We start from the raw sequence: 17,007 nt of genomic DNA, 5'->3' as shown, positions 1-17,007 counted from the left end.
TTTCCACATTTATGTCTATGATAGCATCCAAAATTCATACTGAAAAGCGCACATTAACATATGTATGAACTAACAACCAGAGAAGTTTAAATTGTTCTTTAAACAGACCAAACATTGAGTCAATCCAGCTCTCTCACTCCTAGTGCAGTAACTATTCCCACAAAATACACAATTCTTCTGGTAGACTCCACAGAATGATTCTGTTTGTGTTTTCTTTCAAACTAAAAAAATCAGGATAAATTTGACAGTTTTTGCCCAAGTAGCTGAAAGAGGGAAATGCAGAGGAGATAAAAAGCAATTTGGAACCAACCAGTATATCCAAAACTTAGAAGTTCACTTGTTGTAACAAAGTTTCTTAGCTCAGATTTTAAACAGAGCACTCTGAGTCCTCTGGAAGATTTCTCCCCTGAAATGTAGTGTGAAATGCACAAAGACTGCAATTTCAGCACTGCAGGCTCACACCATTAAACCCCACTCTCACGCTGTTTGACTGCTAAACACCTCACTCAACTGACTTGAGACTTCTGAAGTCACAAGCCTTTAAACTATCCTTTCATTTCAACTCCTTACAGCTTTTAGATCACATGTGGCAATATCCAACAAAACTTTTAAATGCACCTTTCAAAACTGGTGCCATTTCAACTGTCAAAGCCCTCACAAAAATAAAACAAATCACCAAAAAAAAACAAACCCACACAAAAAAACCCACAACAACAAAAAAAAACCAAAAAAAACCAAAAACCCCAAAAACCCAAACCAAACAAACACACACACAAAAAAAATCAACCAAAAAAACCCCAAACCAAAACAAAAAAAAACCCAAAACCCCAAAACCAAAAAAACCCTGCAAACCCAACCTCCCAATCTTCAGACCTCCACACCACATATGAGGGTGGTGGGCTCCACCACTCTGCCAGTCAATTACCAGTCACACTAACGAGGTCATTCACTAGCCATTAAAGCACTAAAATCGAGACCATTCCCTTCATCAACTAGCTTACCAAATTAAAAGCAATAAGATCTTCCTGCATCAAAGCAAGCCAACTCCTCTCTTCCAGTAACAGAAACCTGGGATCTAATAACCAGCCTCCAAGGAAAGCACCACCCAGAACAGTTTCTATAGCATTGAAAAAAAAGCCCAATCTTTAACATATTTGGCAGGGGGAAAAATATAAATAGCTACATTATACTATTTCAAGCCTAAAACATTCATTTTAAACACATTTCCTAGTATTTCTCAACTATCAAATTGAGCAACACAAAAAGATCCAACTCAGACCATAAGCCCCTCTTGCAAGATAAGAAGCTGAATAAATGTTTCAAAAGAAACATAGAACATGATCTGATACATTCTTCCAAAATTGTTCACTAATACACTTGTTAAAATTCTGACACATACAGGTCAGTAATTCTACTTGGGTTTGATGACCAACAGAAAATGAATAGAAAACAAAACAGCATGAATAATCCTCCATGTATTATCTTTCTAGAACTGAAGGAAGTGAATGAAATTTGTTGGGATACAGAGACCTAGATTAGAATTCTTTCTTGACCACAGTACAATGCCTCCTAAGAACTTATAAATCAGCTATTTACACAAATGGCTGCATTTAAGTCAAAGCAGTCAGGAATTTCACAGGATTACTGGTAAATGCTGGTTTTGTGGACATCAAACTTCACAGCCAAGTTTAAGAATTGTTAGTGTCTACAACGGTGCAGCTCACTTCAAACACCTAACTTGGGGGAAGAAACTGGTATTTGTGTTTGATTAGGTCTTTTTTCTAAATAAATTTGTATACAGCATCAAATAAAGCTCTTTTACACTCTAAATATTGTTGCAGTATGGTGATGCAAGTAATTGCTTTTAGTTATGTGTTTAAGGCCAAAAAATAAAGAATTATCTAACTAAAACAGTAATCACTTACTACTGACACAACAAATTAATACAAGTCACATGGAGAAGTCATGCAGCCAGTTAACAGAGAAGCATTTCTTTATACAATTTAAATGATTGTTAGGTTAAAAAATTACAATTCACACCTAACTGCAGACAGGAGCACATTAGGAAAGTGCAGTGGAATAAAGAAAATAAAAGTTCTGAGTCTGATACTCCTTTTTAAAAGGCAGCACCTCCAGCTGGGGCATGAATTCAGCACTGATTCAGGACACAAGAACTCTATCTACTAAATCAACAACAAAACTTCTTGCAACAGTCCAGGTTTCACTTGGAAATCTTGCTGAAATGCCAGCCAAGCTCAGCCTTGATTAGACTGCAATGAGATCATAGCTTGAGGAGGTATAGCTGTAGGCTCTTGTAAAGCTGATACTAAAGAGAAATTCATTTAAATGATACATCAATCTTTCTTGAAATGCATGGACTAGAATGTTCTCATATTTATTAATGTAATATGGATAAAGCTGACTGCAGAACAACTTCAGAGTTCTTAAGGATATTGTTAGCACGGGAAGAGGAACGACTTTCTACCCACCACCCACAATCAATAGTATGATTGACACTGCAAGTTGGGCATCTCAGATAAGAGCACTTTTAAAGTAAAAGTAATCAAGATAATGCAGCTATTGGAGATTTTCTAGAGATTCACTCTTGAGCGCTCTGCCTTTCATTTTCATTATTTCCAATAAGACCTCCCTCTTCAGATGTTGTTTCTCTAAAAAAGAGGAAAATACAAGCTGAGGCTCCTGAGACTTCTAATTATTGTCCTCTAAGTTCTCATTTCACCTTTTGTTGAAATATGCATGCTGCCATAAAAAGCAAGTCCTTTCTTTTAAGATGTCAAATTAGGCAAGAACAAGCTGCCTTTGGGCAATTTTTTGGAATGTTATCACACACACATGCAGAGATCAGAAAAAATGTAAAGCATTTTTTTAAAGGGACATTAAAAAATAGTGGTATGCAACACAGTGACAATGCTAAAAGACTTTTTTCTTAAATATTAGCAACACCATTTGCACTTGGGTGGGGCAAGCTTTAAACGACCAGCTATGTTTAAAGATCGAGCAAGCTGTATCATGCACCATTTTTCTCTGTACCTATTGCTGCAGTAACAAAAAGGGCAAGGAAAAAAAAACTAAAAAAAGGCTTGTGCCTAGCAGGTGAACTTGATACTCTGCCTACCTGGTTCTATTTCTGGACTATTTATCCAAGTCTTGTGTCAGGTACAGGAAGAAAAGCTATTGTGAATGGGGAAAGCTGCCCACCCTGAAAGTGCCGGGCACCAGCAGTGTGACTGAGCACTGACCTCTCCGGGGCAAAGCACTTCCCTCACAGCATCAATCATGGAATGGTTTGGGCTGGAAGGGACCTTTAAAGGTCATCCAGTGCAACCCCGCTGCAATGAGCAGGGACAAAACTCCAGCAGCTGAGCACACACTTACACCCCTGGCAAGGCTGAACACATTTTCTCCTCTTCAGCTTGCCTTGCTTTCTCTGATTATTGGCAGTTTGGTGGATCAAAAGACACTGTTGTTTTAATTGACTTAATTTCTAAAATATTCTCAAATAGTTGCTGCCAGTGTTTGGCCTAGACTCTCCCCATGATAGCCGTAGTAAAAAATTTCCCTTCCTATCAGCAAGTGAAATAGCCACACCAGAGAAATGGAGAAGCTTATTACAGAGAAAGTGCTGAACACCATGTATTTACTCATTAATTTTTCAATCACAGTATTTTTTGGTGCTACTTCTCTGGCAGTTGTGCCATATATGCTAAATAAAGTGGCAAATATTTACAAACACGGACTTCCCAGCATTTACATAAAGGTGCAACTTTCTTCAAAGGCTGATCTTGCTTTTGAGACTGTAAAAGCGCAGAGACAAGCAGAATTTTGGAAATCCCCCTTAAGCAGCTGCTATCTGAGACTCCATTCACACCTTGTCACATTCCTCGAAGAGCTGGCAGCTGTCGTCATCCACCCTCACTTCCCCAGAGATGCTCTGGACTGGAGTGAGACAGAGCTTTATGGCCAGCTAAGGCTTACACACAGATTCAATCCACAAACCCAGGTTTTCCACAGCCATCCTGAAGGATTTAGTCCACTGGGTTTTCCTGGGTCTCCCACTGACCAGCCATCAGTCCCCTGAGAAGGAAGGACACGTGCCACAGAGAGAAGCGCTGGTGAAATGGCATCTCCTCATCCTGGCAGCCCAATGATCCTCACTCAGGAACAGGGTAACAAGGTCAGAGCTCTCTTCAGCTGAGAGGAGAGAAACCTTACATCTCCGGCAAGGAGGGGCTGCTTTAACCACTCTCTTTTAAATTATTCTTCCCACCACTAGAAGCAGTACAGTAAAAACCAAAACACCATGATGGGTGGGCCAAATTAAGATGGAAAATTTTGCAGATAAAAAAATCGTAGTCCTGGGCACACAAGTTTCAGTCCCTGGTTTCAAAACTATTTCTATACCACTGTATCCAAGGGCAAACAGAAATATATTCCAAAATTTAATCCTAGGTCTGTACAGATGGACCCAGATTGCTCTTCCACACAGAGGCACAGCTGTGTGGTTCCTTAATTATTCCCTTGCAACAGACCCAGTTTAAAAGGTTCCCAGGCACACTCACTTCTCTCCACATACCACAGCCACATCCTCATGCCACAAATACTTATGCCTGTTACTTAATGCCTAGGTAACATTATGAATAAGCATCACTGATCAGTCTTTAGATGTAGCATTTATTAGCCATTAGCAGAAAGGTGGAATTATTTGAATTGGAACTTAATAGCTGGTGCACACATAGAAAAATAGCTCTGTTCTCCTTCTCTCAAATGCTCCCAGCTTTGCTGTTCCCTAATTCAGGACAGTGGTAAGCAGCCAACACTCTTGCAGTCATTTTTCAGCCTATACATCTGACACTGACTGTTGTTCCCTGAAAAACAGCACTAGGGAAGTGATCTAGAAACAGATGGTTTGAAAAGTTCTCACTGGGAAAGTTCATAACACAGTTGTTTCAAGGGTGGGAGAAGGGAACCAACTAGAAAACTCACAACAAAACCAGATGAAAAATAAGATTAGTAAAATTTCTGTTGCAGATAAACCAGGACTTGTTGACCTCTGACACTCTCTGGCACTTTCAAAATGGGAACAGGCAGAGTCCGGAGGACTTGGAGACAAAAGTATATATATATAACTTTCTGACAGATCTTGAGCAAAATGTGCTTTGCTAATGTGACTTTTTTTTTTCACTACAACATATGGATATATTTTCATGTGCTTTCACTGTGCAACATGAAAGCTGTCTTAACTGCAAAAACCAACAATTACTGAGAATGGGGGCTCTTAAGTCAAAACACATCCAGATGAAAAAAATATTCTAAAAAACGTGAAGCATTTCTTTAACTTGTGTCCAGTACACTGAGAGTAAAGCTATAAAGGACAAGGAAAAAAAAAGAAAAAAAACCCAATAAAAAAACACAAAAGAGAAAAAAAGAAGGCAACCAGATAGTGCATATATACCCAAGCATGTTCCTCTACTCGGCTTCGGTGCATGGATTTGATCTTTGTCCACAAGACCTTTTTGTTTAAAGAAGAAGGGACAAACAAAGGCTATCCTAATTACTTAGAATTTGCAAGTGCAACGGCAGCGGATAGAACAGCCTCGGAGCCGCGAGTTTCAGTCTCCATGCCCTCTGCGCCAGGAGCCCGGAGGGGAGGAGGGAGGGACCAGCCCAGCAGAGGGTTTCGGGTCCCCTAGCCAGTTACCAGCGCCAAAACGACGGCGCCAGCTCTTTACCGGGGCGTACGAGCGGAGCCGCCACGCTGCCTGCGCCCAGCAACCTGTTGCCCCCAGAGCTGCGGGGATGAGCCCGTACGCTCCGGTACCGCTCCCCGGGCGCTGGCGGCGGCCGTGGGCCCCGGAGCGCTCCGGGCCCGGCGGCACCTGCGCTGGGCGCGCTGCCCCGCGGTACCTGCGCCCCGGGCTGCGGGCGGGCGGCGCGGCCGGGCTGTCACCGCCGCGGGCACGGCAAAATGGAGCCGGCCGGACCCATCTCCCCCCGCCCCGGCGCCGCTCACCTTGGTGATGATGAGGGGCTCCCCGTGCTCCCGTCCGCCCTTCACCGTGAAGCCCCAGGGAGCCCCGCCGGTCAGCTGCACCTCCACCAGCTTGTAGCCCTCAGCTGCCCGCTGCTCCACCATCACCATGACGGGCCCCGGTTCCACCAGCCCGCCGCCGAGCCGAGGGTCGCCGACGGCCAGCCGCTCCCGTCCGCCCCGCAGCCCCACGTCCTCCATGGAGCGCCCGTCGCCGCCGGGGCTGGCTCGCCTCTCCCGGCCGCTCCCCGGTGCGCGCCAGCCGGCGGCCGCCCGCGGAGCCACCTACCCGCCCCGCAGCGCCGGCCGGCCCGGCCCCATCGGCGGCGAGAGAGGGCTGCTCCGCCCGCCCCCTCCCCTTCCTCCTCCCCCGCAGCCCGCGGTATTGTCTCACGCCGAGGCCGGAGCCCGGCGGCGGGGGGGCGGCACCAACTTGTGGCAACTTGGCGGCGGGGCAAAAGCCGCCGAGCAACGCGGGGTGCTGGGAGGAGCGCGACGGGGAGAGGCGCCCCCGCCTCCCCTTCGCCTCGGAAAGAGGACGAAAGCCGCGTTTCACCAGCGGGGCAGCCGCTCGCCCCTCCCAGAGAGCGGCAGCCCCGCAGCGCGATCCCCCAGCCGAGGAGGAGGAGGGGGGAGAGGGGAGCAGCCCCGGGCCGGCCGCCAGACAAAGGCGGCGGCGAGAAGGTCCGTGAGCCCCGAGTCACCCTGGGGCCGGGGCCGTACCCAGGTCACCCCCCCACAGCAGAGACGGCCGCGCCTCCCCTCCGCCCCCGTTCCCAAACAAAAGCGGCGAGCAGGTGGAGGGTGGGGTGAAAGGGCAGCCGGCGGCTGCGGCCGCCCCCCGGGCAGGAACGCCCCGCCTCCGCCGTGCCAGGCGGCGGGGGGCCGGGGCTGGGAGCGCAGAGGGGGCCGGCTCTTGCCGGCTTTTCCCGTCTCGCCGCGGTGTTTGGGGAGGGGAGGCCGGGCAATGCGGGGGGCAGTCAGGGGGCAGCCGCAGCGGGAGCCGAAGGAAGGAGGAGCTTTCCGCCGGCCCCTCCCGGCCCGCGCTGCCTCCACCACCTGTGGGGCGGGAGGGGCCGCGGGCTCCGGGCCGCGCTCTCCCGGCCGGCCCCTCTAGCGGCAGCCCCGCGGCACCGCCCGGCCCGGCCCGGCCCGGCCCCTCCCGCCGCCACAACGGACGGGCCGGGCAGCGGCAGGAACCGGCGGGAAACGCAGGTGAAGCTTTCAGCAAAGAAATCCAATGGAGAAGAGATGTGGAGTCCTAGATTTTTAAAAAAGTTTGATGGCAGAGTGCGAGGCAGGACTAGAAGTGCTAATCTGAAGGCAAATCTTGAATGGGAAATAAATGCAGGGTTTGGGTTTGCCTGATGCCTTCACTGAGTTAGTGCTGAGGCTGGGAGTGAAATGCTTATTTTTTTGCAATTCTCCCGGTTTAATTGAATCACTTTATAGGAGGTTTCAGTGCCTTAAATCAGGACCAGGGCTGGCCTGGAGTACCAGTGTGCTAACACACAATCCTCCTTGGCATTTCACTGCCAAACAGGCAAACTACTGCTTGATCTAAGACAGAGGGAAATCTCTATTTTCATTTGTGAAAGACCAGTGAACCTCAAGGTACTTTTTCATGTGGCAAGCTGTCTCATGGAGGTGCCTGGTTATATGCAGTGGGATTTTACACTTTTGTATGATGATGTAACAGGTCACATATTTTGCTGTCTGAAAGTGAATCTTGGGGCATTCTGATTATGTGGTTTGTTCCTCTAACTCCTGTTTCAGTTGGTTTATTTCTCATAAAACTCTCCTGCCTCAAACAAAACCTTTATTTTTATTTCTTTTTTTTTTTTCCCTACAGTACTTCTAGGATTAGCTACAGGATGTTTCTTCAATACCTAAAGAAAACTTTGGGTTCAGAACACCTGAACACCTGAGGTGTCAATCCCAGCAGCAGATTGGAGAACATCTAGAAAAAAGAAAAATATATGGTTAGGATGATTGTTGTTCACTTGTGATTAAGGGACAGAAGGAATAGTGGAGAGGGTACTCAAACTCATGCATTCTTTTATGAGAATCCTGCAAAATACAAACCTTATACCAAACCTAGGTATTGCATCAAGTTATTTAAGGTCTCTAATGACTCATAGATCCTCAGTCAGATTTTTTCTGCAATTATTTTCTGTCATATAGGTAAGCAGAAATTCAAGTAGTTTTCCCCATGTCCTGTCTCCAATTCTTGGAATCTGAAACAAAGTCTTCATTTAATGTTTGTGTAACACATATCAAGTTGTCTTCACAGCAATGTGTACTCAGTAACATATAGCTGGAAGTTTTAAGGAGCTGCAGTATGCAATTTATTTTCTGTAAGTGTGATAATGAAAGGAAGATACACTAAAGTTTAAATAATTATTCTGTATCCCCAAGTAAGCACATTGAAATGAAAATTAAATAGCTCACATTACTAATGAAAAGAGCAAATACTGCTACCAAAAAAAGTCTTCTCTGTTTATATCCCCCCTTTTTCAACTGCCAAACATTAGTTCTTCATCTTGAACATTTTTTTGTCTATAGAAGTTCAAGATTTACATTACTGGTTTTTAGAATAGGTCTTAAAAATTCAGTATTACATGTTCTGGCTTTTAGAATAGGTCTTAAAAATTCAGTATTGAAGCATGATGAGGAAATCTGAGCACAGATTTTAAAACTGGGAAATCTAGAACCAGGAACTGGCAGCTATTGAAAACTGCTACTGTAATTACATCAGTGGAAGATGTGGACATGTAGCTCTTGGGAAAGCAGTTGCCTAAAGGAGGCATTTTGTTCTACAGAATTTATTCAACCTCCATTCATTTTGTTGCACATAGTAAACAAAGGATTTATTGAATGGATTCTAAAATATTACTTTTCCTTTGTGTGATAAGAGAACCAATGATAACTGTATTTGTCTAACAAAAGCCTCAGTGACCAAATCCTCAGCTTTTTCTCTTGTCAATATTTTCTGAGCACACAGAAGTTACCAATAGAAGGTAGAAATGCAGGATACATCAGGGTGCCATAAATATATCAAAGGAAGTAACAGACCACTTTTTCACACTGAGGACGGAGAATGATGCAGCTATTACCAGCAAGGTATGAAAGGGATCCTTTAGTGTAAAAATGTGTGCCAAAGATACATGTATCAAAGATGCTTCACTGTGATACACAAAAGTTACCCAAGAGCCTTCTCCTGCTGTGCAAAGGGAGCAATCACACTTGTATTAGGAGATGGTTCCCAATCCCCAGATTGTGTGTCTCTGCCCTGTGAAACAAAAGCTTTCTGCAGTAAACCAGTCTCCTCCCGTAGTGCTTCATGTCATCCTGCTTTAGTACTTGAAGCTTAATTAACTATTTCAAGTGAAATTTTGTTCTACAGAATTTATTCAACCTCCATTCTGTCTGTTGCAAGTATTAAAACTCTCTGTTCCCTACTTAGTCACTGAGATTATGAAAACTGTGAATAAATTACTTTATGGCAGTATTTTATTTGAACAGGCACAGGATGATGTTAAAGCACAGCCTGTTTCACCTTTGTGGCTGTACAAAACCTATCTTTTCCTTAAGGCACAGCACCTTGCAGTGAATTGCAGAGGATACCTGCAGGGTGGCTCTAGAATAGGCTGCTTTACTTTCAGACCTGAGGCCATTCATTGTGCTGGACATTGCAATTTCAGGAGGGTTTGGTTTTTTTTCCTCAGAAGCCAAGAAATTTGAGCGATGTAGAGGCTCCTGACTCATAGTTAGAGAGTAAAGAACTGAGATGAGGTAAGGCTTTACAACCTCCCACTTTGGCACCAGCTCTTCCGGAGCTAACCACCAAACATCAACAGGCTGGTGAAGAGACAAAGTGCCTCTGCCTCGGCCATACAAAATCAAAGGCTCATGCCCTGCAGCATGCATAGTGCATTGACAATTTAAGTTCAGATGCCAAAAGAGAAAAGCTGATCCATGGTACATATTCTGAGAGAAATACAGGATCATGGAATGGTAAGAAGGGTTCAAAGGGACCTTAAAAGATTATTTAATCCAATGTCCTGTGGGAAGGGACTTTTTTCACTAGATCAAGTTGCTTAATGCCCCATCTAACCCAGCCTTGAACACTTCCAATGATGGTGCATCCACAGCTTCTCTGGGCAGCCTGTTCCAGTGCCTCACCATCCTCACTGTAAATGATTTCTTTGTAATATCTACTACCTCTTCCTTGCCTGTCCCTTCTGAGTTTACAACCACTGATGGCAGCCCTCCAGTCATGCAATTCATATTCACCACATTTCAGTAATAGTGATTAGACTGTAACTCTCTAGTTGCACTGGCTTGCAGCTCTTTCCTCTTTCCAGCTCTAATGTCTTTGAAAATTATCATCACAAAGACCAAAACAACTGAAATAGTGATAAGAAGTTCCTGCAACAGAAGTGGATGGATTTTTTGATCAAGCAGTTCAAGGTTTGTCAAGCTGCTGGCAGTCTGTTGTGGAGTCTGAAAGTCCTGAGAACCTGGAGAAACAGGTTGAGTAGCAGCCCGACAGACAGACATGCTGGCATATCTGGGAACCAGGAGGCTTTCCTTTGGAAACCTGCCATGCTGCTTCTGATGGATTCAGCATAATCATGCTCTTCTGCAAAACACTTTGATTCCAACAAATTACCCATTTTCCCAGAATGAAAAATACCATGTTGTTAAGTTCCAGCAGGATGTCTCTGATTTAGGCACCTTAAAAACCTTTCCCAAGTGTGTCTTGTTTCTCCTGTATTGCAAGTAAGGCTTCATCAGCACATAATTAGTGCTGGAGCAAACCTTAGAAGTTCTCAACCTTTCAGATATATATAACTCAAATACTTGATGAACTCTTTATTTCTTTACAATTAAAATAAAATCTGTGTTCTTTATCTAAAGCTTTCTATAAAGGTGAAATTCATGCAAGAATACCAGTTCAGATGATGCTCAGATATTTCTGTCTCCCATGATGATTTTGATTCAAACTTTGTTCAATTCTCTCTTATTCTCACAGCACATGAGCTTTGTACCTCAAAGCAATTTTCTGAGGGTGACAACATGAACTGTGGAAGAAGGCTGAGAACTGAGGCTGTGAATGGCCAAGAGAAAAAAATATTACAATTTGCTACAAATAATATTCTTGACTCAGATCTTGTGACCTATTTGACCTGTAGAGAAGAAAGGGAGATGAGTCTAACACAGACTCCTATAATCCATAGCCTGCTTAAGGACTTAGAATTTTCACAACTCTGCATGATAAAAAGATTGATAATCAAAGAAAAGGGCAACTCCTCATTTGGTTGCAGAGTCAGAAGATAGCATACAGCTAGCAAGAGGAGGTGAATAGGTAACCAGTTTTCCCTGGAGATGTAGTTTTCAGCTTGTAGTCAAGTTCAGGCACATGTTAAGTCCTGCCTTGGGCCACATTCCCTCTGGTATCAGTGCATTTGTTCCCTTTCCAGTTCCTACATTATTGCCCTTAATCAAATCATATTACATCGCAGAGTTCCACTTTACAGAGAAACCAAAGAGCAGAGTGAGAGCACAGAGGCTGAAATACTGGTACGTGACAGTCCTTACTGTTTCATTGTCAGCAGGCTGACTAGGCAGCACTTGGACACGGTTTGGGGGATGATGTGGGCCAGGGACCATTGCTGTGAGGCCCTAAGGATGCCATGCTTTTTTATTTGTGGAAGAGAGTCCAGCAGCATATGCATATATACTGCATTTGATCATATGTATGTGCATTACAGCTTCATTAACCTGGGAAATTTTTTTTGCTTCATGAAGTTTCATCATTTCAGTGAAGCATCATTTGTAATATTTATTCTTGCTACCAAGTTTCTGATCATTGTACATTAGGGAGTGCTTTTCATGGTCCATCTTCTTTGATAACACGTGTTACATGATAACATTCTCTGTACAAACTGTACTGTGCCGCATCCTCTCATGTACCATAAAACACTGACCCATTTTAAATATGTGAGGGATAGTCTCAGAGGCTAACAAGAGTCTTTAATGCATTTAAACTCTGATATCACAGCATGTTATATCTGAATTCTGTACTTGCTGAAGATGGTCAGTGGAGCCAAGATGGTCATGGAAAATGCAAAGGGAGGGTTTCAAATGCCCTTTGTGCAGAGAATGCTCCCAAGGCTTTTAAAAGGTAAGATAAATAGCAAGAGGCTGGAGTATGCATGAGAGCAGACAAAAGCCTTGTAATCTGGTATTTTTCACTTGGACTTTGTCTTCATTTGCTAGCTAGCCCCAAACAGACTTTTTTCTGCCTATCAGCCATGTATAAATAAATCTCTCAGTGCTTTCTATAAACAGACACAGTTTCTGCATTACAACTGACCTTTCTACCCTCAGCTTGATTACACAGAATGTGCACCATGTCCAGGTGAAGGTCATAGGATGCAGAACCTTGTGAGAGTCCATCTAAGCATGCATAAGGCTTGAAGTACATGTTCTTTTTTTGTTGCAGTGCCATAGGAGTTTGCCCTAAAGCATCAGGTGTGCTCAAGAGGCTGTGGTCAGCAGTGGCAGATGCAGGGCATTGCATGAATGTGGTGATATTAAGGATGATGTAAGGCTGGTTTGGGCATGCCCAGGAGTCCAGGGGGCAGAAGTTCTTTCTGTGCGTGCCTCTTCCTCACAGACTGCTATGCCCCTTTTTGCTGAAGGTATAGGTGTGGTCTTCTCTCAGTTCTGCTAGCAGATCTGCTAGCAGTTGATAGGATATTTGAGGGAATCCTTTTGAATCATATACATGAGTAAAAGTGCAACATTCAGATTAGCTTTCCCTGGTTGGTGTTTGGCTTAGAAAGGATGAGGCTGTGGAAGATACTGTTTCTTTAGCCTGAATTTTGTGTAAAGCAGACTCATGGCAATGGAGCATTGTTAATAAAGTCCTGAGGAAACAGCTTTGGGGTGGGAGTATATTGCCCATCTTCTTTGTTAACAGAGATCCTGTCAGAACCTCAAAATTTAATTTCTTTTGAAGATCTGAATTTGTGGAATATTAAAGGTATGCAGAGGATTACTCTCAGAACACTGCTTTTCTGAAGCTGTTTTAGGACCAATCAATTTATTGGAATTGTGTTCACAGGAAACTGACTAATAGAAGCAGCTGATGTAGCCAAGCTGTAATATAAAAGTATAATGTAGCTATATTGCTCACCTAAATATATATCCAGTAAACTACATTGGATGCTCATTACTTTTTCCACCCTGGACTGTGAAGTCCACCTCTGACAATGAAGTTGTGATCTTTATTCCTGAAGAGTAGAAAAGTCAAAAGAGTGGATCACAAATCCTTTCTGCATTGCAATGTTTCTGCTGCTATTACTGCATTTCCTCTGGATTCTCTGAGCAAGCTAAGCTGTGTTTTTTAGCTATCTGCTCATTTCAGAGACTTCGAGACAACAATTTGTGGAATAGAAGGTTGAAACTTTCCTTCACCCATTCTCAGGATGCTGCAGGTCTGACTGCTGGCCATGCAACCACTGCAGAGTTAAAAAACCCGGTGATGCTCATGGGATTTCCAAGAGGAACATTGTCTGGTGTCTGTGGTCTGGACCTGGACTGTACATTTTGTCTGATTTCCCTTCAGTTACACTTGTTTACAGTGTCCAACAAGACCATCTAATTGGCTATGGTACACTGAGATTTTTATCAATTCAATAGAACCTTGGAGAGTTCTTGCACTGTAAGAGCAGTGAAGTTAGTGCTGAAGTATATTTTGATTAGATTACATAGACTGGGCTGAGGACACAGGTTTTATAAGAGAAGTTTTTGGTGCTAATGGGCTTTGAAAATATAACTGCTGGATGGTGGGAGATGTAATCTAACAAGATCCAACCATCTAGCAATTGTATAAGGGATATGAGAGTGTCCTACCTAATTTGTCCTGAGGGAAGTTATTCTTCCTTTGGAAGACACTGAGGACAGGATAGGCATTCAACTTTTGTAGGTCGGGGTACATGCCTACAAACATTACTACCAATTTTCAGTATCACAGTGTGTGAGAGATAATATTCTTTCTTTTGACAGTCTTCTTCATCAACCAGTTTCTATTCAAACTGGGTCTTGTGGTGTGCATAGGTGTGGGACAAGGTCTCTTTATTACACATTTGCTGAAACTGGGATATTTTTGTTCTGTGAAAGAGTGTAACAATGACAGTGACTAAGGGTGGAATTAGTTGAGAAATGAGGCTGGCCCCAAAAATCCATCTCAATGCAAGTTCAAAGACTGTAATATTCTCAGCATTGGCCTAGAGAATTGGGGAATTTTTTTCTTCTAATCTCTAAGCAAAAATAGTTTTCTTCAGTTTTATGGACAAATTTTTCTACTCAGTTATTTTGTACTTCATCTGTATAAATCTTGTTTACTAGTTTAAATACATTAGAGTTACAGTTTAAAAAACTAATTTGTGTATGTTTCTTCACAAAAGCCAGATAAGTATATAACATCTCCCTGGAGAAGGTATGTTGTAAATCAATAAAATACAAGTAACTTGATTGCACCAGTCAAATACACACAGTTATTTAGATGCTCAAGTGCACACTCATTTGATATATTTATGTTTTTATTCTTTGAGAAAACAAAAAGAACTCAAATATTATTACCTTTATGCAAATGAGATACATTTATCCTCAGCCTTTGAAATTAATATTCACCATCCTTAAAAGTCAATTTTTATTTTACAATTCTATAATTGTATTTATAAGACAGAGGGAAGGAAAATGATTCCTGTTTTTCTTTCAGTAGTTTTTAATGGAGGGAGTAGCTATTATAATCTGTTATAAAATGTTACACCTTGACTATCACTATTGTTCCAAGAGCCCTAATTTTACAGACAACTAGGAATAGCAATAATGGAGTGTGAATTTCTCCATTCATTCCAGTTATGCATTAAATTAAAGGTTTAAAATTACCTTTTAAAAACTAGTACAGCTAATTATGGGACAAACATGTCTCACAGTTTTTTCCAAATTAAATCTAATTGCAGGAGGTCTGGGTAGATAAAATAAAGAATGGTGCTAAAGCATGTGAAAGATTTGTATAAGGAACATTTTGCAGGATCTGTTGCAGATACCATAACTGCATCCATTAAGCTTGAAGACAGACCTAGCTTTCTTCAGTTTGGGAAATGTTATGTCACGTAATGTGTAAAAAACTATGAGATACTGAACTTTGACAAAGTCTAGCTTTTACATTTGTGAGGTGGCTAAGATCTTCTCTGGGACGTGTCAGGCAGTGGTGCATTGAACTGTACACATAAACAAAAACAAACTATTCTGTGTCTCTATATCCACAAATTTCCTTTTCCTTTGTAAACCAGTGCTATAGTCCCAGACTTAATTAAAACAGTGATTAAAGTATGTGCAGCTGCACACTCAAACATAAGCCATACCCACACTCCTTAACAACAGAAGTGCATGCCTGTCATATTTTTGTAAACCTGTTGCTTTCCCTTTGAAGCAGGCAAGCCAGTGTTTCAGCTGGTCACAGACTGGGATGAAAGGTTGTGTTCTGGGTCCAAGAAGAGAGTGAGTAGATATTTCTAAAAGTATGGATCACATAGCTGTTTCCAAAGGAACACAGTATTGTTCTCATCCTTAAGCACACTGTTGCCAATGTCCAAAATCGTGACTGGAATTTTCAGTGCTATGCAGTGTTGTGCAATGTTGTACTTGTGCTGTGAGTGTGATTGATTGCTGTTTGCAATGCCAGGAGGGGTTTATTTTTAGTGTTTCTTGTATGTGTGCTAATGGTTGTCTCCAAGCTACATCATTTGCTTAGCTGAGATCCTGTCTTGGTGGAGAAATGAGACATACCATGTCTGCCTTCCTCATACACAGGCAGAAGTGAGAATTGTGTCAATAACTTCAGAGAGTAGGGAATTAGGACCTGTAGAACGATGTAAGTTTTGTAGAATACTAAATAAAGGTCCTTAACAAGAAAAAAATAAGTATTCTCTTATTTGTTTCACTATTTTTTCTGCTTCCTTGCCTTTGTCCCCAGCTTTTATCCTCTTATTTTCATAATCACAAGAAGCCAAATTAATCTTGAGTATAAGACTGCCAAACCAGTTTTGAATTTCTTTGACTGTTTTAACTCTCTATCCTTTGAGCCCAGCAATGAAAACCAGAGACTAGCTAGCTCTTACCAGCTGAGGTATTGCATGGCTCATTAATTAGGTAGATGAATCTCCCACTCAGCCTCAAATGTTGGCGTATTTTAGACACCTCTACTTCTATCATGGTAAGTATCAGTTCATTCATGGGTCACTTAATTTTCCTTTTTGCATTAGGTATGCTACAGGTCATGTGCTTTGCTTCCAATAAAAACCACATACTCCCTCTGAAGAAACTACAAAATCAAGTCCTGAGAAATTACAGGAGGGAAGGAACCCAGGAGAAGAGGTTAAAAACCAATGCTCCACTCAGAGGAATAAAGCAATAAAAGGAGTGGGCACAGCTGGCAAAACTGTGGCAAGAATAGAAGGGACATATAAAAAAATTAATCTCCAGAGTACAGGAGTACAATTGAGTAATGAAAGTAGTTTCAAAGTGGCTGGAAAAAAAAAAGGGAGAGAGAAGTTATAATAATAAAATGATAAATCCACATGGGCAGAGTAGAAGATCACGGTCAAGATCAATGAAAACAAACAATAAGCAGAAAAAGCAAAATACACAAAACATTCCTATCTGTAAGCCAGAACAAACTCAAACAAAATCAGGATAATGACTTGACATGCTTTTTAAATTTTTGAAAGAAAGAAAATGGCTACAGAAATAGCAAAGGGAACAATTTTAGAAACTGATATTGGGAATGAAAGTATTAAACAGTTTCTCTGTAATATTTCAAAGCTTTTCTCTTCTAAGTATAAGCCAAGCAATATAATTTTTCCTTCAAATTAGAGCAA

At 42.4% G+C, this 17,007-nt stretch overlaps 2 protein-coding genes across 4 annotated transcripts in view; one reads left to right on the top strand and one right to left on the bottom strand.

Annotated features, from left to right (window-relative positions):
• SHROOM2 (shroom family member 2) overlaps window positions 1-6,257 on the bottom strand; it is a 115,749-nt gene extending 109,492 nt beyond the window's left edge. For all 3 annotated transcript variants that reach the window (XM_054271586.1, XM_054271587.1, XM_054271589.1), the window contains exon 1: window positions 6,032-6,257. In XM_054271586.1, coding sequence (XP_054127561.1) covers window positions 6,032-6,250 — 219 coding nt within the window. In that variant the 5' untranslated portion in view covers window positions 6,251-6,257. The remainder of the gene's footprint in view (window positions 1-6,031) is intronic.
• LOC128934607 (translation initiation factor IF-2-like) lies at window positions 6,249-7,166 on the top strand. Its single transcript, XM_054272329.1, has one exon. The coding sequence runs from the start codon at window positions 6,249-6,251 to the stop codon at window positions 7,164-7,166; it is 918 nt and encodes a 305-aa protein (XP_054128304.1).
• The last annotated feature ends 9,841 nt before the right edge of the window (window positions 7,167-17,007 follow it).

This window comes from Melozone crissalis, unplaced genomic scaffold (assembly GCF_028551555.1).
Source record: "Melozone crissalis strain CALT ecotype California unplaced genomic scaffold, PUWL_Pcris_2 ptg000013l_1, whole genome shotgun sequence".
In the NCBI taxonomy this organism is placed as follows: Eukaryota; Metazoa; Chordata; class Aves; order Passeriformes; family Passerellidae; genus Melozone; species Melozone crissalis.
This window is presented reverse-complemented; position numbering and strand designations above follow the sequence as displayed.

Coding starts and splice junctions, on each gene's coding strand:
- LOC128934607 (XM_054272329.1), top strand. CDS start 6,249: ATGGAGCGCCCGTCGCCGCCGGGGCTGGCTCGCCTCTCCCGGCCGCTC.